This window comes from Diplotaxodon limnothrissa, linkage group LG2, assembly GCF_057381915.1.
Source record: "Diplotaxodon limnothrissa isolate DT_005_m linkage group LG2, D_limnothrissa_male_GT1.1, whole genome shotgun sequence".
Lineage (NCBI taxonomy): Eukaryota > Metazoa > Chordata > Actinopteri > Cichliformes > Cichlidae > Diplotaxodon > Diplotaxodon limnothrissa.
In genome coordinates this window covers 24,544,817-24,571,458 of record NC_140597.1, presented here as the reverse complement: position 1 = coordinate 24,571,458, position 26,642 = coordinate 24,544,817, and the positions used below count along the sequence as shown (strand labels likewise).

Sequence of the window (26,642 nt, the reverse complement as noted above, 5' to 3'; positions counted from 1 at the left end):
CCAGTTTAACCCCACGATATGGGACATTAATTGTGAGCGTCTCAGGTCATGAAGTCAGACAGGACAGAGCAACCTTCATGGTTGGTGTGATTCTGATGGATATTACATCGGAGGCTGTCGGAGCCCACGTTCAGCGCTTACACAGAAAACGTGCGAGGCAAAACTGCAACTCGCTGCAATTTAGGCAACCTGGGACATCCCTGAAGCAACTATTCTTGATGAATCCTCACATTCGGAGGATTAACGCTCTCATCAGTATCTAAATCCTCCAATAGAGCACGCAGGGGTCGTGGAATTCACTTCTGAGTGTTGCGTCACAACAATCTATTGTTTCAGCTCTTATTGCTTTATATGCGCCGTGAAAGCTGGGAAATCAAAATGGGCAAAGCTAAGCTGTTGATGCAGGGGGCTCAGATTAATAAAATTGGCACGGTGGAGGTGGTCCCCAGGCAGAGGAGGGCCAGGGAGATTAGAGATTAGGCTGTAATCCAGTGTGGCAGATTATCACGCTCATCCTGCTGCACCCATCACCTCTCACACCAAGAGACCACACAATCCCCTAGATTACACCGCGAACGATGGCGAGGGAAGGAATGGAAAGGATAGAGAGAGATAAGGGGGCAAGGGACGGATACACGATGAAGCTAAAAAAGAATTGCTGTCATTAAAGTAGCAAATTCCTTAAACATCTTAGAAGAAGCTTTCACAACTTGTCTGCAAACCACCAAAAAAAAAAAGAAACTCAAAGAACAACAAGATGCAAAATGTTCAGTTTTTTTAATTCGGAATAAATTGTCTTAGCCTAACACGCTGCTATAAACACAAGGAACACAAGTAACAGTGGGAGCATGAAGATAGCTGAGGCGGCTGATTGGAGGATAGTCATCAGTTTCTGCTTGTTTTGATATAAACTGATGACACAGTAGGGAGAGATGAAACGAGCTTGGCGGAATGATTGGAAGGTAGTAATCTTCTTGTATTGTCGTTCATGTATTTTTAGTGTTGTTGTTTTTCTGTCAACTTCAATGCCATAAAGATGATTTGTTGGCTCCACTCCGAAATCAGAATCCGGAGCCGCAAGACTTCTAATCCACCTTATGAGGCGGCCCGCGCCACCGTGCTTGATGCTAATTGACATGTCATGCGCGTATGGCTAGCGTCTCGTCAAGCCGCGCGTGCTGTTTTATATTCTTCACGCTATCTCTCCTGCAGTTTCCAGAGATCACCAGCAGCCCCTTTAAGCCGACCACACATAAAAGCTTCTCTAATTAGTATTACAGTAATTGCCACTCGCCCCATGATACCCAACCTCGCGCTGATGTGCATGCATGAATGTGTGCTCACAAACACACCGCCTTTCCCTTATCTCTTCTCTGTTTTTATATCAAACAAGCGAGGGTAAGGGCATTTAGAGATGGCCATCTCACACACACACACACACACACACACACACACACACACACACACACACACACACACACACACACACACACACACACACACATTAATGGAAACTCTTCTGGCGTACATGAAAGCAGATGTGCCCAGAACAGAATTTTTTTGTCGGTGGAATCCCTTCCTTAATGAAGTACATCAGAGTTTGAGAGTAATATTTCACTCAATGTGCAACGTCGGATGTATTAACGATATGAAATGATACAAAGTGACATACAGTAGAGCGGCGCGTTGCCTCATTATAATGTGGAGATGATGAAATGTGGAGCTTGTGGAATGCCATCTGAGCCTATGTGATGATTGTATAAACTCCTGAGTTAGTGCCGAATTGTTTTCACTCTGCCTGATGGTGTGGTTGGAAAATTGTGTGTAGATGGATGAAATGTGACAGAGACAGAGAGAAGGGCTCTTAAAGAGCACATCAATATTCTAGACTGCGTGCAGAGAGAGTGGAGGGAAGTGAGGCCGAGCAGTCCGCATGTGTCCACAAGAGTAAGAAAGTGTGTTGATGTTGCGCGCGGGTGCGAGCAGAGCGAATGTGTGTGGCGCAGAGGTGAGCGCGTGCGCGTGTGTGCAAATGCTTATGGACTGGTCCCTGTTACACTGGTCTCATTGATTTTCTCACGCTGGGATACAGTCTCAGGATGTAACACATGCGCACACGCCCGCGTTCACACAGACACACACGCAGAGAGAGTATGGATCACTTAGTGAACCCCCTGCTTGAGCGCCTCAAGTTGAGAAAGCCTAACAGCAGCGGCATGTCTGTCTGTTAGGCGGCCGGCATTCAAAACATCTCATCCAGAAATATCGGAGGAAATGAAACATAATTTCAAACTACAGCCAGTGTTTACAGTATACATGTCACGTTTTGTCAAGAGCAGGAACTTTTGACATTTGAGTAGTATGTGCCACAGGCTCTGACATCAATTGTAAAATAAACAATAAAATAAACTCAAAGCTGGTCAAAAGGTGGTCAAACAAGAACTTTATTCAACTGTTTCCATTTGATACTGGTGCACTGTACAAAAGTATTGAGCCACCCATCAAGTCATTATATTTTGATTTTTAAATTTTTGTTTGCTATTGCTCAAGGCGTCTAGAGGAATAGTTCTCCATGCTTTGTGAAGGTCCTTTAAAGCTTTTCTTTGGACATTGGCTGCTTTTTTACTTATTTTCAGTTCAGTTTTGTTTGTTAAGCTACTTTGTTACTGGCAGCCTGTTGCAAAAACAACACATTTCCTTGTTTTTCTATGAAAACTGACAGAATAAAAAAGTTTGGCATACAATAGTGTGCAGTGTGCCCTTAAAAATGAGGAAACTTGGCAACTGGAGGACAAACGAATAAAAGAAATGATAGTGTAAAAAAAACATCTGTAGCAGATGAACGGTATGTGAAATCGATATCCTAAAGAAATAGAAAAAATCCAGCAAAGACCTAATACAGGACCTGAGAGATCTGGCACTTCAGTTAATACTACTGTTCACTAAAGCCTCATCAGAAATGGTCTCAGTAGAAGGGTGGCTGTCAAGAAGCCTTTCTTCAGGATGAGAAACAGAGAGAGAAGTATGCCGAATTACACAGGAACTGGACTGAATCAGTGCCAACAGGTCTGATGGAGTCATGAATCCAGAGTAGTTTTGGTTTAAATAATCATCAGTATGGAGGAGGTCAGATGTCATGTGGTGGAGGCTCTGTCATGGTTTGGGGCTGTGTTTTAGCCAGTGGTGTTGGGGATATTTAAAAATTGATGGAATTGTGAATGTCGAAAAAGTACTGTCGCCATGATACAGCATGCGGTACAGTGGAAAGTTTTATTTTTCAGTGTGACGCCAAAAACACTGCCAATGCAGCAAAAGCATACCTGGATAGAAAAACACAATCAGTCATGGATTGGCCTCCCCAGAGCTCAGACTCATTATTGAAGCAGTGTGGGATCATCTTTGTAGAGAACAAAATGCAGCCAACATCCAAAGAAGAGCTTTGAATTTCCTTCAAGAAGCCTGAAGAACTATTCCTTAAGACTGCTTAAAGAAATAACAAGAAAGCTGCCTAAGAGAGTTTATTATGAATTAAGCAATCTCTGTATGTATGCACCTATTTCCCACCATCCCAGCAAAATATAAAGAAATTAGGGGTGGCTTGAGACTTTTGCACAGTCCTGTTAATGCAGTTATTAATGCGTTTAATTAGCAGCTTCCTTGCAGATTAAAATTACATTACATGCCACATGCCACAGTGAATTGTTAAACCAACCAACAATATCATATTCCTGACTCAGAATGTGCCTTTGGGGAACGTCTCCTCACACAAACATGATGAGTCTGCTTTCACTGAAGTGAATGAGTCTTGTACCTTAGTTGACAGAAACATGAGTATTTTCCTGTTGTTTCTGACCACATTTTGATTATGCTTGTCAGTTAAATCCCTAACAACAATACTGGTTTAAAAATAGATCATTTGAGCACAGTGCTGGAGTTTTGTTTCTTTTTTTCTTTGGCTTTTGTTGGAACAAACCTTCGAGTTCCTCTGCGCAGGAAAAACTGGGAAGATACAATTTTAAAAAGCAGTTAAAGTAGCTTTGCCTTGATTTTTTCCTACATTCAAACACTATTTACATATGCATCAGCATTAACAATCTAATAGCATAGCATGATATAAGCACATTTGTTAAGGAAATACATATTTTTATTAAGCAGGTAAAAATATCTCTTCACGTATCTTTATTAGTAGTTTATTAGTAAAATTTTGGAAAACATATTAGATACAAATATTTCATAAAAATGACAAAGTGATGTACCAAAGTGTAAAAAACACTACAGAGAAGGAAGCCTGTTTTGTTACACAAAGTTGCATCGACCTTGTGCTCTACTTTTTTGGACATAAATATCCAAGAGGGGTAATTTAAGATACTTACAAGTAATTTTCAAAATGCATCACAGTAGTTAAGCCTCTAGACCTGCACCCAGACTACACAGGTAAAGCTTGAAGAAAAATAATCTGTAGGTACTTTATCCACGTTCCAATTGACACAACACATATTACATGTGTAACAATGCATGTGTCGTGCAGTGGATGCGTTTGCTAAGGGCCAGATGTGTCTGTCACACACGTAGCCTGGGGTCTGATGGTAGAAGGTGAGGAAGAGAGCGTAATGGAAGGGCCTAAGGCCAAGAGCATTATCTTCTCCTGACTCTGACTGACACTCATTAGGCTGCACAGTGGAGAGAGGCGGCTGAAAGCTTATTAAGCCACCTGCTCAAAAGGCCCTTAATTGAATCCAAGTAATTATAGAGACCTTGCCCATTGTGATATTTTTATTCATCCTGCGGCAAACTCAATCTCTCTTGCATTTGGAACGCTATTAATGTTGTCTGCACCAATATGTGTGAGATTCAGACACAGACCTACGCATCAGTATTGACGTGCGCACACACACACACACACACACACACACACACACACACACACACACACACACACACACACACACACACACACAATTCCAGTCCCCTCAGACGTGTCCCGTCACCAAGACCCTGGCTGCACTTTTTAGTCTGTTCTCTGCTTCATTAGAATCTGAGGGATAATAAAATTAATTGCAAAGACAGTTTAGTTCCTTTGAAAATAGATTACAGGTGTAATTGTTTTACCTGAATAACCCGTAGGCAAGAGAAATTAATTAGACCTTGTGTCCCAAGTCCTAATGTAGTTCCGTTCCTTCATTGGCCTGGTGCACCCACACGCACACACTCAGAGACACACAGCACATTCAGATGGATGGGCAGGCAAACTCACACTAACTTTTGGAAGCACGTGCTTTGCAAAGACGGGGGTGAAGGAGGACAATGTGGAGGTGTTAGCGAGTCATTAGAAATGGGAAAGGTTAAGAGTTCAATTGTAAAGCCGTCCTGATCCAGATGTCCTGCGGCCTGGGAACATTTTCAAGGGCTAATTTAGCAGAAAATATTGCATTGTGTACATGTGTTTGCATATTGTGTGCGACTAGTGTCAGTGGGGGCATTAGAAGCACGATGTGTACAACCAGTATAATTGGCTGAGGCAGCATCATCATTATTACAGTGGGGCAAAAAAGTATTTAGTCAGCCACCGATTGTGCAAGTTCCCCCACCTAAAATGATGACAGAGGTCAGTAATTTGCACCAGAGGTACACTTCAACTGTGAGAGACAGAATGTGAAAAAAAAATCCATGAATCCACATGGTAGGATTTGTAAAGAATTTATTCGTAAATTAGGGTGGAAAATAAGTATTTGGTCAATAACAAAAATACAACTCAATACTTTGTAACATAACCTTTGTTGGCAATAACAGGGGTCAAACGTTTACTATAGGTCTTTACCAGGTTTGCACACACAGTAGCTGGTATTTTGGCCCATTCCTCCATGCAGATCTTCTCGAGAGCAGTGATGTTTTGGGGCTGTCGCCGAGCAACACGGACTTTCAACTCCCGCCACAGATTTTCTATGGGGTTGAGGTCTGGAGACTGGCTAGGCCACTCCAGGACTTTCAAATGCTTCTTACGGAGCCACTCCTTTGTTGCCCGGGCGGTGTGTTTTGGATCATTGTCATGTTGGAAGACCCAGCCTCGTTTCATCTTCAAAGTTCTCACTGATGGAAGGAGGTTTTGGCTCAAAATCTCACGATACATGGCCCCATTCATTCTGTCCTTAACACGGATCAGTCGTCCTGTCCCCTTGGCAGAAAAACAGCCCCATAGCATGATGTTTCCACCCCCATGCTTCACAGTAGGTATGGTGTTCTTGGGATGCAACTCAGTATTCGTCTTCCTCCAAACACGACGAGTTGAGTTTATACCAAAAAGTTCTACTTTGGTTTCATCTGACCACATGACATTCTCCCAATCCTCTGCTGTATCATCCATGTGCTCTCTGGCAAACTTCAGACGGGCCTGGACATGCACTGGCTTCAGCAGCGGAACACGTCTGGCACTGCGGGATTTGATTCCCTGCCGTTGTAGTGTGTTACTGATGGTGACCTTTGTTACTTTGGTCCCAGCTCTCTGCAGGTCATTCACCAGGTCCCCCCGTGTGGTTCTGGGATCTTTGCTCACCGTTCTCATGATCATTTTGACCCCACGGGATGAGATCTTGCGTGGAGCCCCAGATCGAGGGAGATTATCAGTGGTCTTGTATGTCTTCCATTTTCTGATGATTGCTCCCACAGTTGATTTTTTCACACCAAGCTGCTTGCCTATTGTAGATTCACTCTTCCCAGTCTGGTGCAGGTCTACAATACTTTTCCTGGTGTCCTTCGAAAGCTCTTTGGTCTTGGCCATGGCGGAGTTTGGAGTCTGACTGTTTGAGGCTGTGGACAGGTGTCTTTTATACAGATGATGAGTTCAAACAGGTGCCATTCATACAGGTAACGAGTGGGGGACAGAAAAGCTTCTTACAGAAGACGTTACAGGTCTGTGAGAGCCAGAGATTTTCCTTGTTTGAGGTGACCAAATACTTATTTTCCACCCTAATTTACGAATAAATTCTTTACAAATCCTACCATGTGAATTCATGGATTTTTTTTTCACATTCTGTCTCTCACAGTTGAAGTGTACCTCTGGTGCAAATTACTGACCTCTGTCATCATTTTAAGTGGGGGAACTTGCACAATCGGTGGCTGACTAAATACTTTTTTGCCCCACTGTATAATGCTCCCTATGTTGGTTATGTCAGACTGACCCACTACCAATTCATCATTCCCATCAAGGCCATGTTGATGGTAGACATGAATGAGCAATGCAACGCTTTTATCTGCCCTTTAAACAGGCTCAACATTTTCAAATATTCCAATTTTTTTCTTCCCCTGCCAACTAATGATAAAAGGAGGCTTATGCGACGCTGTTGTATTTTTACTCTTATTCCAAGCCGCCGATAGCAAGTGTGAATTTCAAGCTGCTTTTCTGTTATTAAAGCCACGAGATAGCAAGGTGCGAAGGAATTTTTGCCTCCCAGTTTGCATATCATCTTGTTTAAGCTTGTATTCTTTATGTCTGCCAGATAGGAATAAACACAGATTTGCTGTTTTGAAAGATCTTTTCAAAGAGTGGGCTCAGGTTTTGTGCTGAGACACACGGCTGGAACACACTGATTGACAGAAGTAATCTGAGCGGCTCTAGGAGCCCCCGGTCACCATGTGAGCCGTCTGGTTTCTGTGGGACTCCCAAAAATGCCTCGATCCTCTCCCCTGGTTTTACTGGAGCTGCAGTATTATTCTCTACGTGCTGAGACAGACGGAGAGAGAGGGAGGGAGGGAGAGAGAGATGCAAGGAGGGTTTTTCTTCTTTCTTGCATCAGCAGTTGTAACTCGACACAGCCAACTCGTCAATGAGCATGGTCCTCTCATATGTGCTCCCCCCTCCCTCCCTTTTACATCTCCCCTGCTTCCCCCATCTCCCTACCACCCTTCCTTGTGGCTGACCTGAGTGCCGCTTTCTGTCCCCTTGTTGCATCACACTTGGAGAAGCACTGTACAGTAATTAGCGTCAGTCCTGCTCATCTGCCCGCCAGCCTGCCAGTCAGCCTGCTTGTGCGCCTGCCAGTGTTCCGCCAACTGCCATGCCCTATTCATGTCCTATTCATCTAGTGCTGAATAAAAGACTGCTTTCCTCGAGACATCCATCCCTCTGCTGGCCTTTATATTTTTGTGGCGAGGCGCAGAAGTGAGGATTAGCATTAAAAGGAATAGACTGCTGAGGTAGACTCGGCAGGAATGCATGAATGCATACTTTAGTTCGGCCAAGCTGCTTTTGTTCGGTTTGGTAGAGATTTTAGTGCGGGAACAATTTATGCCTCATACAGACACCTGTCTGTGAGTGTGTGTGTGGGTTGGTTCTTTTTTTGCTTTTGCTTTTACTTTCATTCAAAAATCTTTTTGAACTGTTTTTGTTCTCGTCCCAATCTCATCGTTTTGTCCCTTTTTTTCCCTCTCGTCGCACTAGTTAAGCGCGTTACCGAATTAATCACTTTATTATTTCTTTTCAAGTGTTGCCTAAATGAGATAGAAGGGTAGAAAGAGATGATGTATGATCTTTTGGCATTCATTTGCACAATTTTTAAAATTCACTGAAATTCAAGTATTCACTGTGTGTGATTTGACGAGTGAGCTGTGAATGTCTTTTAGTCTTGGCTCTAAGATATTTGTCTCGCGTTAAGGTTCAAAGCTGACCCTTTCCACAATCTCGCTGCTACAGATGGCCTGCCAAAGTGTTGGCATCGTCACGTCCACTAACCAACCAGATAGGAATGCAGTATTAGATAACACACACTGATCAACTTTGACACTGGCACACTGGCACAAATTGTAAAGGAGAAAAAAAAAACACCAAAAGAAATGGAATGAATGGAGGTAAAATGTGGAAAATGAAGTGTTTGGAATTCCAGCAATGAGTCGTGGCGGCAGAAGCCACGTTTGTATGATGTGTCTCCAGATGTTATTATGACTCCGTTAGGCATGGAAAGAAACAGCCGGGGAATTGTGACCGTTCATTGTGGCCTAAGATTCTGTAAGTTTCATCAATTGTGCGGTCCGCATAACTCAACTTGATGTCGTACCTAAGTTTATTTGATCTATGTTGGCTTGAGATTGCTGAAATCTCCCAGTCTGCAGGTGCCACAGCTATACTAGAGATGCATGCACAGTAGTGCTTTGAGCAAGAAATGCATTGCTTAGGCATTTTCAACATACTGCAAACTTGTTGTCTTTGCTTTATAGAAAAGGGAAACGACTTGTCCAGGTAGTACCTGTCACCCTGTGATGACCCTTAGTAGGAGATGGATAGACGGATGGATGCACCTTTTGTCTAACATTTGTGTGCAGATATCCGGCTGTGTAGTTGGAGCAGGGTAGCATGTTTGCTGATTAACCCAAGGCGAACTGACCTGGTGACGAGAGTAGAGAAGAAAAGTTGATGTGACATTTCAAGCAAAACCACAAATGTCAGCTTCATGGAGTGATAAGCTGGAAAGACAAAACGATCATCAGACCCAGAATTTTTCTCCGATCGTCATGAATATCTGTGTAAAACTTAACAGCTGTAGGTACTGAGAGGTCTGCAATAAAGAGCTGGAATGACCAACGGACTAATAAATATTCCCATCGCTTTAGCTTCTGCTAGCATAGCAAGATGAGTACCTCCGCCTCCCTCGCTCTGACAGTACGTGTGATATATGTCGGCTGGCCTGCAGGCATGTATGGTGTCGCCATAATGGAGTGGTAAAGCAGCAGGCATTATGGATTGAGAGCGAGCCGGCTCGTCCATGAATCTGCCCCTAACTGTTCTTCTGCCTTTGTGGCCGTAACGATCGGCTGGCTTCCCTCTGTCACCATATTTCCTCCATCTTAGTTTAGAAGCAGAGATATATCTCTACATAAAGGCTGACACACAGAGGGCTGGAGAGCCTTGCCTGCTCCCCAACACAAAAGACTTGGGCCTGGTGGTTGATAAAGGCTTATGGAGAGAAGAGGAGCTGATGGCCAGGGGACTGTTGGAAAGACCTATTCTCTTCACAGACAAAGACACACTCTCACTCAAGACACTATCTGTGTGACGCTGTTTGTGAATGCGTGCATGTGCCCTCCTCACTTTTTCTCATCCTTCGCTCTCTCTCGTTCTCTCTCTTCTTTCACACTAACACACACACACACACACACACACACAGACTTTCTTTCTTGTTAGAAGATGCTAATATAGCACACGACAAAGCCCCAGTAGACAGCTCTCAGACAAAACACTTCCTTTTTAAAGCAGTTCATCTTTATGCAGAGTCTATCCAAAGGCCTGCCAAAGCATGGTCTCTTGAAAAGCAGGATTTTCACCACCGCTCAGTCATTCCTGACATCTATTCAGTCTCGCTTCATTAGTGCAGCGGCTGATCACGCTGATGTTTGAGGACATCAGGTTGGTTATTAATTGCTCCCTCTGATACTGAATACGACAGCCTGTCCGCCTTGATAAATCTGCAGCGTGTGTCTTTAGCGGCCTCACCTGTGTGATTTTTTTTATTTTTTTATTTTTTTGCCTACAGAAAAGTGGGTGCGAGGCCGGGCCATCGACCGTGGCGAGGTCGACATCGGGACTCAGCAGAGCCAGGCAATCCCGCCGGGACTTTTTTGGAGGTTTCATATAACTGTGCACCATCCGACCTACATCAAGTTCAATCTTTCTCTTTCACACAACGCACTGCTGGGGGTCTATGGGCGCAGGAACATACCGCCTACACACACTCAGGTAAAGAAGGCCCCATGTCGTAGCGTGCTGTTCACCAGATGGGCATGTTTGCTTCAGCTGCTACAGATCCCATCCACGCTAATGCACCTATTTCTCTCCACTTTGTCCTTGCATCTACACTGAGGCAATATTCAGCGGTGGGGAGTGTTAAGCACTTATTTGAACACGATTACATTATATTCTTTGATCCAGAACTCCTGATACTCCAGGATGCTCTAGACACACACGACACACAATGCTTTTTTTTATATTTAAACATGAGAAATTATTTTAGTTTGAAAGTCTTTTTAAAAACTTCTATTGTGATACACTGGCTGTCTTTTTTGTGCATTTCCTCTAAAACCACATCTCTTTATTTATCTCAATCTCAAACTTTGTCAGTGTGCTCATTCAGCCAGACAGAGCATTACAGCAAGCACATTTTCATCCAATCTGACAGCTGGAATAGGTTTTGTTTTGTTTTTTTGGATTCGCTGTTACTTTGTCTCCATTTTGATGTCTCTGGATTTCTTGTCCTAAAAGAGGTGGAAGTTGCATTTTGTTCTTTTCAGTACAAACGCCGATTTGTGTGGAGACAGATGTCCATAAACTGCTTTTATTCATGTTTTGTGAGGCAAATGTGTTAGAACAAACAAAAACAGTTAAATCGATAACTGACTGCAGCAGAGCATGAATTTGCTGTCTGCCTGTTTAACAGGTAGCATTCATGAACCATGAACCAAAAAAAATCACTGCTTTAAACTTGTTCTGACAACACAAAGAGAAAAAAATGTAAATCAGATCAATTAAATTGTGAGTTCAGCTGTATTGAAACACAGTGTTAGAGTTGCTGATGGAAAACTGATGTTTTTTTCTTCTCTAGACTCGTGCGTGTTTTTCTCATACTGAATATGATGCTAATTTTCCAGCTAAGAAAACAAACAAAACATGAGGACAAAGCAATTCTCCCCACATGGACACGTGTCTTTCTAAAACGGCGCACGGGCACCCTAAAAAGTACGGATGCACTCGGTTTTTCGTGAAGAAAACGCTGATGTTAGCGTCTCGTATCGTGCAAAGTGTAGAACAGCATTGTGCCATTCAAGACGCACAGATACAGACAAAAATACAACACACACTGAGTCATCTGCTTTTTAACATCAGTGCGCCCCTGCTCTCGCCTGCATGAAGAGGTCTAATTAGCTGTTTTTGACACTAGTGTGACACACAGCCCTCAGGGGAAATAAGACTGAGCGAGTGCTTGCTAGTTCAAGGAGGTTTGAGGATGGATAGGAGGGGAGGGAGAGAGAGGAGATGAGAGTGGTGGGGGAAGTTAAAGAGGGAGAGAAAGAAGCACGAAAAGGTTAAGACAGATGAAATAATAGTCTGCTCCACTGAAAACCTGGGTGGTAAAGTGTGCCCATGCTATTAGCAGCATGTCAAGTTTTTGAGCCAGCTGCTGTGGAACACGTCTGGTAGAAAAGGGAGATGCGGCTGAAAAAAAGCATTCCTCCTTTCCTTTGGCCTCTGGATTCACATTTGATATGCGCATCATGAATTCTACTCCCCAATTTCTTGTATCCACCCAGTTTTCTAATAGCATTCACGCAGCTAGCCCAACAACAGCCACACGCCACTGCACAAGGTTTGCCTCGCTCATTTCTGTTGGCTTTATGTAGCTTTTGCGAATTCCCATGTTGTTTTTGTTGCTGTTGTTTCCTTCAGACTGGTTGATAATGCTGTTTCCTGGTTGTGTTGTATTCAGTTTGACTTTGTAAAACTGCTGGATGGGAAGGCCCTGCCCAGGTCCTTGACTGATCCCGTCTCAGCTGCCAAAGCTCCCAAAGGCCTGCTACTGAGCGGCCTCCAAGAAACAGGCTTCATCGAGTACATGGACCCCGGCACCTGGCACCTGGCTCTCTACAACGACGGCCGCAACCTGGAGCAGGTGTTACTCCACAGCACTCCCATAGGTGAGGAGGATTAGCTTTTTTTCTTCTGTATTTGTCTTGCTTTACATGTGTTCCTCTGATAACGTCTCAGGGCTGCTTCACTCTCTCGTTCTGTCTTCCTTTTTATCTGCGGATATGCAGACATGTAAGGACATGGTCAAGAGTGGTGTGAAACTCATTGACATTTGAAGGGAACTTTTCCTATTATGCGAGTGAGTTTGGCATGGCAGAGACAGCCGTTAGAAAGGGGAGGACAGCTCCTGTAGTAATGACAGGGCTTGCTAACTGCAGCTCATTGCTATGACACACACGGATGGCAGTGTAAATTGAAGGATGTGAATAATGCAAGAGTATGTGGCTGAATATAGACAAGTGGATAATTACCAGGGCAGTTTCTTCACTCCCACTTTGCCCAGTAGTCCTTAAGAGAATACAGTGTTGAAATAACCAAAAAAAAAAAGTGTTGGGAAATGTAGTAGCACAGTAATGCCATGGAGCAACTTGGTAATTTCCATGTTAATACACTCACACGCATATCGTGAGCGACCCTCCATGAAAAAAAAGTCTATATTTTGGGATGTTTTTCCTCGCGCGTCTCTTATGACGAGGTTTTCCTATTATTCAGGAAATGATCAGGAACATTATGCGTGGCTGACGTGATGCTTTTAGGCTAAATATGTATCAACAACCCCTTCAAAACCCAAGTTGCAAGCCAATCAGTAAACAGCTCCACAGAGGCAAAACATTGTACTGAAGACATCTTTCATCGTCATATTGACAGAGTCTTTTTTACAATGACTGACAGCGTGCGACAGCTAAACACAGATTTTATTTCAGAGCTGTCAAACATTTGTTGACACGTGTGCTGTCTGTAAAGTCTGGAATAGACCAGACTTTCTGTTTTTTTCCCCAGTCACATATTTCGTGATAAACAGGAACCAGGAAGAATTTTTGTTGCCTCTCTTTAGTAATCAAAAACAAACAGAGGAACAACAGATGGCCTTAGTCTACCGGCCTTTAGTTTGCCGAGGTTGTTCAAAACAATTAATCGAGCGATACAGCTTGAAAGGCAAAAATAATATTAATGGATTGGGGTCAAAGATCATTTTACTGCCTATTTACACATCTGAAAGAAGTTACGGCGGGACACCGCTTACTTTCAGAGGCAGAAGATGAAAGCCGCCCAGCCACTGTGCGGTAAATCCTAATAAGGGACACAATATAGTGTAGACCGAGAATTGAACCTTGATGATGAGGAGAGGAGGGAGAATTGAGATGATCTCTGTCGGGAAACTGAGCTTTTCCGCAGCCAGTGGTAACTGGATACATCGAAGAAACGAGAGAGAATAAATAAGCGAAAAGCGACCGTGAAAATAAATAAATAAAGTAAGATGAAATCAATAGAGTGTGGAGTATGACAAGAAGTAAAAATATGAGCACAAAGATGATAGGACAATACCTGAAATGGGGCTGATTGCGGTTTTTGAAAAAAAAAATTGCTTGTTGCTTTGGGATGTAAAACATGATTGCAAGAGTAATGAGACGTGGGGCTACCTGAGAGAGAGAAAACCCTGTCATGGATGTTCACAGTAGTCATTATCTTGGGGGGGAAACAAAAGATGAAAAGAAGAAAGAATCAAGTTGGGTTCGATCGTTTAAAATCACATGTGTTGTCAGCGGATAACTGACCTTTGTCGTTCGGAAGATATTTTGTTCTGTCATCCTTTCACGGGCCATCTCACATGCACACACACGGGCAGAACACAGTCATATCGTACTTGCTTGCAGCTAAAAATTGTCTGCATAAATTCTGATATAGATTCTGTAATGCATGTCGATGTGTGCGTACAGTATCTTGGTGATTCTATGGTATATAAATGGATGCCATAAAAAAATACTGAAAAGGTACACGCTGATTTCAAAATAGATGCCATTATGAGAGTCAGATTGCATTTTCAAACATATTCTCTGCTGTAAAAAATGCCGGCAGATGCGGATAAAGCTCCTTTTTTCCTGTTCCGCTGATACCGACGTTTACATGTAGGCCACTTTGCCAGCACCGTCTTCTTTTTAAATCTGCTTAGGGAGAGAGTGCTGCTCCCTGCAGGGCTGTTAATTATACATAATTGCTTATTCACCTGCCATCACACGTGTGCTTGAATATTGCCTCTTTAAAACAATGGCCATAAGAAAAAGGAAAAAAAAATCTGGGAAAGTTTCCTTCATAACTTTTAATAAAAAAGAGGATAAACAAAACTGGTGGTTGGCTAGAGGCTGGATACTTCTAGTTAGCTGAGCAGCCATTTCATCTTTTTTTTTCATAAATTCATAAAGCCCAAGGGTCATAAAGCATGGCTGAATCTTTACGGGCTCATAAAGTACAATTGGAATGCTTATTTGACCAATCAGATCACTTGGCTGGAAGCACCCGTTTTATAATAGCATTTAACTTCAATAACTTATGGCATGAGTGATTTCTAACTGGCCAGGGTTTAGTCAGTGGAAAGAAGAGAGTGGGCGTCTCATGAATGCCCACACACGTGCACACTCACACACATACACGCTGTAACAAATAGAGGCATAGCTTTCTTATGCATTACCTCTTAATTGCCCGGAGAGTTTTATGTTTGAGACATTGACCTGAAAAGATACAGAGCTTATATCACTGCTGCAACCCTGCAGCCTTGTGAGAGATCTGACGGATCGCTCGCCTGCGCCCGATTCAAAAGCAACTCTGTGACCTTGCAGATGAGTTTTTGTTCATTACATGTGTCAGGTGCCACAGTCAATATTGGAATTTGTGCATAGGAGGCTCTTCTTTTTCTTCCCCCGAGCGTGAGAAAGAGAAACATTTGTGATTTCTCCCGACTGTGTGGGAGAGAAGATGATTGCCACTCCTTCTCTCCATCAGTGTGACGATGACAGGTGATGGAGGTGAAAATGACTTTGGTTTCTGTAGTGATGCGCTGCTGTGGAGGATAACGCTGCGCTGCCGGCTACTGGCAGGGCCTCTCTCATTAGCATGTGTCACACGCGCCTCAAGGCGGGTGTCACATAATAACTTTGTGTGCATGTGTTTGTAAGCGTGTGTGTGCGTGAGCCGTGCCACTGAAGGATTTGTCATCCATGCTCCCTGAGCAGAGCGAGCCAGGGGACTGCAGCGGTTTGACTCTGGAGTCGATCCCTGTTCAGAGGAGAGCGAGCAGGACGGCGCAGGGTCAAATAAAGGATGACATCCTCGACACTCATTTTAATTACTTTATCTAGCTTAGATGGAGCTCGCCTGCCACGAGACAACCTGCAGCATGGTTCAAATCCCCAGCTCTGCCAGCTGCTGATTCTTCTTCACCAGAAACTTGTGTCTTGAGCAGAGCTGAGAGCGAGGCTCCTGTAATACTCTAAAATCATGAAAGCGCGCTCCGTTTTTATCTCCCCTATCTGCTCGGGCCCGGAGAATGAGCTCTGACATGATGGACGTATCAATAAGAGAAAAAGGGAGAAGAGTAAAAAAGAAGTTTTTCCTTTTGAAGTCTGATTGTGGATTACGATGAAATGCACATAGCCTACAGAGGGATAGGATGAAACGCACACATCCAGATGAGACAATGCTCTAGTAGAAACAAGCATCACATTGATCTTTTGCAATGCCCAGAGTGCATCTACTGTAGCGACGCGCCATTGTATATTCTCCACTTACTCGTGCACTCACAATGTCAGATTTTATGTTGTTCCAGTCTCGTTCCAAACTGCGGCCCGTGTAAACAGTTTGTTGATTAAGCCTTGATGTGTGTAAATTTGCGTACCGCGTGTTTCCAACCTGTAATGCAGTATAATGTGCTTAGTGCTACTGAGTGTAAGTGAGTGCTTGGCCGTTCCCCAGAGAGTGATAGCAGATGGATCAGACTAATCTAATATAGCCCCTGTGTCTGGGGAGCCATCCATTGCTTATCAGATCTCTCATTCAATAACAGTGAGCCATGTCAGCTTATGGAGTTACATGCAGAATATTTTCAAGTTCTTGTATTATTTTCTGGCTTTTATGTTCTGATGTGTGTGTTTGTTTGTGCGCGTGGGTATGCAGACTCAATGGACGGCTGCTCCACAGACTGTAATGGAAATGGAGAGTGTGTCGCTGGACACTGCCACTGCTTTGCTGGATTCTTGGGTCCTGACTGTGCCAAAGGTAAGAAATATCTGTCTGTCTGTCTAATTTCAGTAAAAGAGCAAGTTTAAAAGAAATGCGTCTTTCATATTTTCCAGCCTCCCAACACAGTCTGGAGGGACTTTTTGTAGCCCTGAGCCTGTTCACTTCTGCTGAAAATGTTTCTAAAAGTTGTCACAAATGTGTAATTCACATACATACATACATATATATATATATATATATATATATAAATATATATATATATATATATATATATATATATATATATATATATATATATATATATATATATATATATATATATATATATATATATATATATATATATATATATATATATATATATATATATATATATATATATATATATATATATATATATATATATATATATATATATATAAAGATTTAGTGATGTTCCAAAACAGCTACAAAGTCATTTTTGCTTTGCAAACTTTGCAAGTCCTGACATTTTTGCACGGTACTATTTCATCATGCGGATGAATACACACATATATGCAGGGTTTTTCCAAGCACAAAATGGGCTTTTGCTGTTCTCATGCTGTCTTCACATGAGTGTGTGATATCTTACTAAACAATGCTGTTTCCAGTCTGTGGAGTTTTCTGTGATTTTATGGCCAACAACCACACATTTGTGTAAAAGTCTTCTGTAGATTTTATATTATTATATTATTTCTGTATATTTTGCTTTTGAGGGGGAAGACTTTCTGAAGTTTTTTCATAGTTTTTAGACATCGGCTGCTTTTTCATTCATTTTCAGTCCTGTCCTTGTACCTGACCATTTTGTTAAGCTACTTAACAATGACCGACAAGTCATTCAAGCATAAAACAGCCCCCGAACTCAAGAGATGAACCAGTGTTGTGTCTCCACAGAAGACACAGTATCTGTCTGTTTGTTATTAGCAAAAACACATGATTTGGTTCCTTTTCTGTAGTTGGATCTCTAAAAATGCCAAAGATAACACAATGAGACAGGGAAAAAATGCCATTTTTGCACCAACAAGGTGATTCCCGGGGATTTATTAGCTGGAGGCTTGACATGGTGCAGTTTGTAAACTGTAAACTGGACAATTTTCTTCAAAAAAGCACAGAAAAAGAAGTGGCAGACCAAAGAACATATCAGATGGACAACATCTGAAAGTCTTGTCCTTAAGTAATAGAAAAAGAATTCAGCAAAGACCAGGACTGAGAGCTGTATCTGACCCTTCTTGGGGGGTTTCAGCCAGTGATGTTGGACAGCTTGTCAAGTTTATGTAATTATGAATGCAGAAAAGTACAGTTAGATTTTGATCCACGATGCAGTGCCGTCTGAAAAAAGCTTGCAGTGGCAGAATGCAGCTGTAGCTTTTATTCTGATATATAATTAATAATTAATACTAGTATAATAAATTTCAACGCTTTCTTCTTTTTGAAGCAAGAGTAAAGTAAATAATTGTTTTAGTTACTTCAGTAAGAGCTACCTTGTCAGTGGCTACTGGGTGAATTAGAGTACAATAGTGTAGATGGGGAGTGAACAGGCTCCGGTTTGCACAGATTTGCTCTAAACCTTCACGTTTCCTCCAACGTTGTTTCTCAATAAACACCTTCCCCGTAGCTCAGTGAGCACCACCCTTAATTTCTGATAAACTGTGACATGTCTGCATGAAGTCGTACATCGTATCAAGTCGGTGAAGACATCAGCAGCTGAACTCTTTTGGCTAGTCTTCATTACTGACCGGATCTTGTTTGCTCCCGTTTGCTCTACCTCCCTCCCTCTGCATCTCCACGGACAGATGCTCTATTTCCTCTCCCTCTCTCTCTCCCTCTTCTGCATTCTCCCCAAGAGTCAGTCTTTGTAAAAATTATTGTAGTTGAATCTGTCTCATTGTGTCGAAACAGGTGATATGATATCACTTCCTATGATTTATTTACGCTCATCATTTATTCATACGCTCCTGCCGTCTTTGCTCATTTGCTCGTGCTGTAATATCCTCTGCTCGAAAAAGTTAGACAGCAAGTTTTAGCACGAGCCGTAAAATGTGAAGTGTGATTTTATTACCGTGTGGCACAGAGCGTTCGATTTTACAACGGATCAAACAAACACGGGACACACGAGGCCCTCATTGCAAATTATTCGAGAGAAAAAGGCAATGGCTATGGATCATCTTTTTAATGCATTTGAACTTCCTGAGCTCTGACTGCGAGCGTGACTTCTATTCTACCTGTCATTACATTAGCCACACAGCTTTCCATCTCTGCATGGAGATAGCGCTGCCTCATTCTTTAAATCCCTAATGCTCTCTTTCCTAATCTTCGTTTTCACGATTGTTTTCACGGCCCGTTCAGAATGAGTGAGGTGACGTTGGGAGGATTTTCTACAATTCCTGGGTTGCCGTGGTAGCCAGGCTCAGGTGGTGCTTGACTAAATTGAAACAGCATGAGGGATAAGCTGGAGTGTGTGCGCGTGTGTACAGGTGTGTGTGTGTGTGTGCGTGAGGGAGAGAGAGGAAAAGACAGGGAGACACAGGCTGCTTGAGGATTTGCTGAATCTGCGCACTACTGAGATAAGAGAGCGTAGCCCCACTCACGGTAGGTTACCACGGTCTTCCAGCTAATATACTGCAGCACTGTGTGTGTGTTTGTGCATAGGTGTACTACAGAATATGTGAGTGTAATCTGTGTTTGTCCTGTTGCAGATTCATGCCCCGTGTTGTGCAGCGGTAACGGCATGTATGAGAAAGGAAGGTGCGTGTGCCTGGAAGGGTGGAAGGGGGCAGAGTGCAACGTGGAGGAAGGTCAGTGCATCGATCCCACCTGCTCCAACCACGGCACCTGCATCCAGGGCATCTGCATATGCAGTCCGGCCTACAAGGGTGTTAATTGTGAACAAGGTAAGAACTGTTGTTTACACTGCTAAAAAGAAGAAGAAGAAAGGGCTCCACTTGCACACAAATGACTTTGCTCTTTTTATTAAAAGCAAGAATTGAATTTAACACCACCCTAATCAATATTTTTATATTGAGCAAGGATCAAATGACTTTGTGTGATACTAAAGGGATCCCACAGACTGACAGACCATGAGAGTCTCTGCAGAGCATTTTACCCTCGTCAGTTTTCACTTTTACATCCCCAAATTGCAAATTTCCTTTCCCGGATGAACTTCATACAGCCTTTGTCCTCGCCCACACTGCAGCTGGAGCAGCCAGCTGTTTTTTACCTGCTGCACCACATGGCAGGCAGACAAAGTTAGAAACATGATAGTGAACTTAATTTTGTTGCGTCTCCTGCCCTGACCCCATCGGGCTGCAGCAGAAGGATGCCCCTCGCTGGTTCTTCCTGTTATAAGAGAGTTTTTCTTCTCACTGTCACTGAGCTTGCTCGTAGCAGGTCATCAGATTGTTGGGGCTTACTCTATATAATTGCACAGTCCTTAACCTTCACTATAAAACACCTTGAGGTGACAGTTGTTGTGATTTAGCACAATATAATAATTTTATAAATGGCTCACATCTTTTAAAAATCAACATTTTTGTAACCTGAAGTCAGACTGAATTAGTGACTATTTTGTTTCCATCTTCATCTTCTGAACATTTTTTCCCAGTTGGGAAAATCACATTGAAAAATACTTATTCTTCTTTTATCCTTTCTTTTCCTTTTATTTCAACAAACCAAAGTAAGAATCTCGTGAAATGTAAGCAAATGTCAACAATGTTATTGAGAGATCAAACTGTAAAGCACGATGAGAAGTCTAGCTTTAGAACTTCAAAACACGTTCATGCAGCTCGGAAAGACCAAGAAAAAAGAAATGTTGTTGAACAGTAACTATTTGTAACACTGGCAAAGTAAATAATGTCTTAGACATTCAAATACTGTCTGAGAGTGTCGCATTCACAAAGAGACAGTCTGAACAAAAGCTGATGGAGACGTAAACACCTTTACTAATGCTACAACTACTGCTCTACTACCACTACTAATAATATTTATGTTAATAGGAAAATTGCAGACATTTAATTCTAAACATGTAGACTAAAGCTTTAGCTGTTTTGACATAATATATTTTAATAAGTGACCTTTTCACTTTTCAAACCAGAAGACAAAACGAGTTTCAAACATTATAGAATCGTGACCACATTTCACTTTTTAATGTTTCACATAATAAACCCACATTCAAGAAAAACCTCCTTCCAAATATCCCAGTTTTGGCTTATCTAAAAACTGTAGCAGCAGACAGGTCCGATGGTCCTTGTCATACATGCATCTTTCAGGACAGACTGCTCAGGCCTTGCTTTTTCTTTTTCTCCTTCTTTTTTTCTCTTTTGAAACAATCATCACACCTCCAGGCTAAATGTGTTTCCTCATAAAGAGAAATGGGGGGTGTGGCAGTAAACAGATTGAAGATACTCAGCATGCAAATGTCAGTTTAGTATCATTGTGATTCTGTGTATAATATACGCAGAGTGGCAAGAAAGAATTTGGCCTGTGCGCGTTTCATGGAGAGGGTAAGAACATCTATTCAGACTGACTTAAGCAGGAAAAACGGTCACTAAACCTTCGCTATCGGTTAGGCTTTCCTGGAAGCAACAAATGGCATTCTCGGCATAGCAGGAAAAAGACCTGTAAGCAAAGGAAGTAAAAAACAATGACAGTACAATTGATTCGAGCAGGTAGTTAAGGCAGCTTGCAGCTGTGGAGTAAAACAAGCCTTGGGCGTTTGCCACATCCCCTTCATTGTAAAACCATCCAATAAATTACCAAAAAACAAACAAAGCTGCAATATTTGAAAACAATTATGACGTTACACCTGACAGAAACACCGATGGCACAGCTGTCCTAAAGACCTCCGCTGCTGCCTTCTCTGTCTCGGCCTGCAGAGACTGAATCACGTGTTTGACCTTGAGCGGCGAAGCTGAGCTGAGCCGAGTTTAGCCGAACTTTGCTGAGCTTTGGCTCGGTGCTCAGGGCTGTAATTACACACACTAACACAGCGTAGCATGGACCACCGTGACACACATACACACACACACACAGCCGCACACCAACCAACCCATTTCACCCCTTATCAAAGCCTCGGCTCTAAGTGTCCTATGAAGTGTAATGTTGTGGAACAGATACAGGGATTGTATCTGGGGTGGTTAACTCCTGGATGGGATGCAAAGAACACTGCTTTCATACTCGGTGAACTGATAATTATAACGAGACAGGCTCTCACCGCCCCCCCTCCCCTTCGCTCCTTCCTTTCACCTCTGACTCAGCCGTGCTTTTATATTCCACCCTCCCCTCCGTCCGCAGTGGACTGTGTAGACCCTCAGTGCGGCGGGCACGGCGTGTGCGTGCGTGGGGAGTGTGTGTGCTCGGCGGGCTGGGCGGGAGTGAGCTGCGATGACCCGCTGCCAGCCTGTCAGGAGCAGTGTTCGGGACATGGCACCTATCTCCCAGAGTCAGACACCTGCACCTGCCAGCCCAACTGGACGGGACCAGACTGCTACACCGGTAAGAGCTGAGGATTATTGTTCACACACAGGAAAAAAGAAAACAACCAAAAAAAAAAAAAAAAAAAAAAACACTGAAAATTGAAAGTGCACATCGCTAGGTTGCCAGTGTTCTGGTAGCACGCATGGTCTTGCCAGATACTATTTTCTGGGGATTTGATAGACATGAGAGAAATGTGGATTGGAGCCACACTGTGAGCTGTGTGTATGCGCCTCTACATGCGTGTGTGTTCGCATGGGCGTTTTGTGCACTCACTCTTCATGCTAGTCGTAAATGAGATTTCCTCTCATGAATCTTTGAGTGCAGCAGCTATGCCGCAACACACATGCTCATGCGCGTACAAATACACAGGCGCTCGGACGCTCGCATTCCCTTTTAGCTAAATGAGGAAAGAAAATTACAGTGAGAAAAATGTGTTCTTTAAAAGACTTCTTTTCTCATTTTTGCTGCAAGGCCTGTTAGAGATCGCAACTCTGAGGAGCATTCAGCTTGGCATTTAAAAGCTCGCCAACATTTATAACATACCTGAGCACAACATGTTAGTTAGTGAGTGTTTGTTAAATATAAAAAGCCTTGATAGATCTGAAAGGACTTTTATTCTGCTTGCTTGCAAAGACAGCAATTCTTTACCGATTATGAAGGAAAAAGACTAGAACAAGGCGAGCCAAGCAAGTCTACTGTGGTGTCTAAACATAGGTTACAGCGTGGCGTGGAACACAGTGGGGGGGAAAAAAAGAAGTTTCCTCGTCCTTGCAGTGTGAGCTGACAGAGAGGAAAATAGCCATTTTAAGGTTGGCTTTTCTCTGGTTCCACCAGACTAACTTAATGCTGGCGTTGGGACGAATCCTCCTTGCCATGCACACCGATGATTTGCAAGCAATTGGCATTAGCACCTGCTTTCAGGTGTGTGCATGCCTTATTATAGTGATATAGCCCATGATAATGATAGACCGTGGCTGAATATCTGAGATATGAGCGGCCTCCCTCTACCTGCCGGGCTTTTAATCAAAAGGACCCAGCAATTCTATGTCCTGGTCTTGTTGAGGCATAGCTAAGTTAATGTAATTCTAATAGAGAGCCTAAAAAAACCTCTCCAACTTTAATCCACTTTTTCCTCCCTCTCCATGCTATGTATATTTAAATTGAAATAACTTTTTACTGCAGCTGGATAAGTAGTCTTTGTGTGCCTCCAGCACTTTGCTCTCTTTACTGATGGATGAGGCTTTGCCTCTGCAGAGGGAGAGAGCGAGGGAGAGCTGGATGCAGAGGCGAAGTACAGAGAAAAGGAAATAGACAAAAACAGGAGGAAAGAATTTTAAATGCACGTTGCAAGACAGAGGGGAAGAAAGTTACGGAGAAAAGAGAAAGTTAACAGAGAAGGTGATGGAAAATGAAGAAAGAGGAAAAAGAGGTATTAACATACCCAACATATCTGATCAAAATGTCAGAAAAGAATAATAGAGCCGAATTGAAATCCCTGTAGTTTAAATATGCGGTGCAAATACGAATCGTTTGGCTGTTATGAGTGTATTCACTCTTCTCCTCCTTCAGGGAGCTCAGCTATTAGAGGTGGGAAGATTGTGTATTGTGAGAACGTAGACTCTTTAGTCTCTGAGGTTATCTTTTTCTATCGCTTGTTATTTTTTTTTCTCACCTGTATCCAATGGCTCACCCCCAACTCTTTGAAACTTCTTTCTGCTCTCTGCGTCCCCGGTGCCTCTTTTACATTTTTCCCCTCTTCCACCGCTCAATTCCTCCATCTGTTCCACTCCCTCTCATTCCCTTCCCCTCTCACACTTAAATGCTTTTTTTTCTCACGCATATCTCCACCCACCTGTTCGGCAGAGCTGTGCCCGGTGCCATGTGGCAGCCACGGCGTTTGCTCAGAAGGCCAGTGCCAGTGCGGGGAGGGTTGGATTGGCGCTGCGTGCGACCAGAGAGCATGCCATCCTCGCTGCGAAGAGCACGGCCAGTGCCACGATGGGACCTGCGTGTGCCAACCTGGCTGGGAGGGAGAGCACTGTAACATTGGTGAGCGGTGCCCGAGTCCACGTGGGAGTGTTCGGTTGTCTTGTGATATTTTGATGAGTATGATTAATGCGTTTACAAAAAAAAAAAAAGAGGTGTTGTTGTTCTTTGGATGTTTTCCATTTACAATCATTCTGGTTTTACGCAATTCTCACTTATTTGTTCCCGCAGTTACTCATGATTTGGATGTCGTAGTGAAAGGTAATTTATTTTTACTCAGGTGATAAATTTCACATTGTGCTCCTCCAGCGTCCTCACAAGCGCTAAAACTCTGTGTCTGTGTGCACGAACACGTGGGACACACCTTTTCAGATGGCTGCCCGGGGTTGTGCAGCGGGCACGGGCGCTGTACCCTGGAGCAGAGCGGCTGGCGTTGCGTCTGCCAGGCTGGATGGAGTGGGCCTGGATGCAGCGTTGTCATGGAAACTGACTGCAGTGATGGAACAGACAACGACGGAGGTGAAATTCTACCATCTTCTGTCATTTTCCATCTCTTTACCTCTTTCTTTTCTGTCTTTCGGGCAGATTGTCCCTTCTACCCTGTTACTTCTTGTTCAGTTTCCATCTAAACAAAAAAAAGAAAAAATCAGCCTCATTGTTCCTCCCCTTCATCGCACTGTGCTGTCCCAGTCCTGCTGAGACTCCCGAAGAGTCCTGCTGGACATTATTATACTGAATACGTATTTGTGTGTGTGTACGCCTCTTCATTTTGTGCGAGTGTGTTTGTCTGCTTTTCCTCTTATCACAGCTAAATGTCTAATATGCATACCACCTGCTAGGATAAAAGGCACTCAGAGAAAATTTCCCAAGTCCAAATACAGCAAACCATGCATAATAGATTTCTGCTTCTTTTTTGCTTATGGTTGTCAGGTGTCTGGTGGCAGGTGAGAGGTTTGTGTCTCAAGGCCATGTAGTTGTGTTTTCCTAGCTGAAGAAAGGAACATTTCAGCGATGGCAGGATCTCTACTCATTACAATCATTCCGTCGCCATATCGGTCCCATCTGCAGCTCTTTTACAAAATAAAAAAGGTAGTTGTAAGGATGTAGTGCACTATTGCATTGCTTTCAACTGTGCCCATTCACTTTGACACTCTATCAAATATCCATTATGGGCATGGCTGTTAAGCCGGGGATGTAATCCATCATTGCAAACAAGGTAGTGTTGCTTTTGTTTGGAGGAAAACCCTTTTTCCCCTTTTTTTTTTGTTTGTGGCTCCAAGTTTTTTGATTAGAGTTGTTTGAATCAGCCACAGGAAACCACAAACACATACATATTTTCTCTGGTTGCACAGGTTTCCTTTTAGGTAGCTACAAAGCAACTCTTTTTTTCCCCCATCTCCACATTGTTTACACAAACTGCATGATTGACTCAGCGACACTTCACAAAATCGGCGCTGATGGCTGTTCAGCACATGAATTACAGGTCCTTATTTTGGATTATAACGTCAGAGCCCGGGCAATAAAAAATGTTTTGTAGACTGTAAAATAAGGGCTGAATAGAGGAAAGGAGTCCTAGCAGGACTGTGCCTTGGCAGCGGTGTGGTTATGCTTCAGTATTGTATCGATGGATTATGTCTTTTTGTTCGGTCTATTTTTGTGTGTGCGTGTGTTCATTTGTGGTTTTTAAGGAATAAAGGACTGTTGTAGTGATGAATAGCATTAACTGTTTATTCAGTCACATTTCTTCATTTAATGGTGTACTTTCACCATTTTTTTGCATAAATGTCAGCATACTGCTTAAGGGAATACTATCCACCCTGGGAAAAATACAGTGTCTTCTGTGGTACTGAGGGAGTTTTGTCAGATCTGTAAGAAATTATGACATCAGGAGTTATCTCAGCTAGCTACAAAGTTAGATAAAACAAAGTATTAGAATTTGAAGACATAAGATTAACTTATCGAGCTAGTCTTGGAGCTTTTCCCGGCTTAAGTTTGGGTAGACACTGAGTGCATTGGCAGGCCATCACGGGGCTATATGTTAAGGTTGAAACAATTAAGTATCTGCTGTTATAAGGAGATCTGACATCCTGGATTCTTGTTGTCTGACACTCTGACAGCCTCGTGTCTGGTTTTCTGGCATGATGTTGGAAGGAGCCAGCCAGCAAACACTCCAGGAAGTCACTGCCCTGCCAAGAAATAGTTTGACCCACAACCTGCCCTGCCATCCCCATAAAACTGCAAACTGTTGTTATGGTTTTTGTTTGGATGAGGAAAGAAAATATGATTTTTAATTTGTAATCTTTAAAGCTGCTTATTGGTTTTAATACCTTTGAACAAAGCCAGCTCGACTGTTTTCCTGATGCAT

General features: G+C 42.9%; 1 protein-coding gene across 1 annotated transcript in view; it reads left to right on the top strand.

Moving 5' to 3' along the window:
- tenm1 (teneurin transmembrane protein 1) overlaps positions 1–26,642 on the top strand; it is a 183,792-nt gene that overhangs the window by 78,590 nt on the left and 78,560 nt on the right. The window contains exons 6-13 of the mRNA XM_085361549.1: positions 10,521–10,723; positions 12,468–12,675; positions 16,736–16,837; positions 19,516–19,710; positions 22,109–22,309; positions 24,155–24,340; positions 24,509–24,538; positions 24,650–24,796. Coding sequence (XP_085217675.1) covers positions 10,521–10,723; positions 12,468–12,675; positions 16,736–16,837; positions 19,516–19,710; positions 22,109–22,309; positions 24,155–24,340; positions 24,509–24,538; positions 24,650–24,796 — 1,272 coding nt within the window. The remainder of the gene's footprint in view (positions 1–10,520; positions 10,724–12,467; positions 12,676–16,735; positions 16,838–19,515; positions 19,711–22,108; positions 22,310–24,154; positions 24,341–24,508; positions 24,539–24,649; positions 24,797–26,642) is intronic.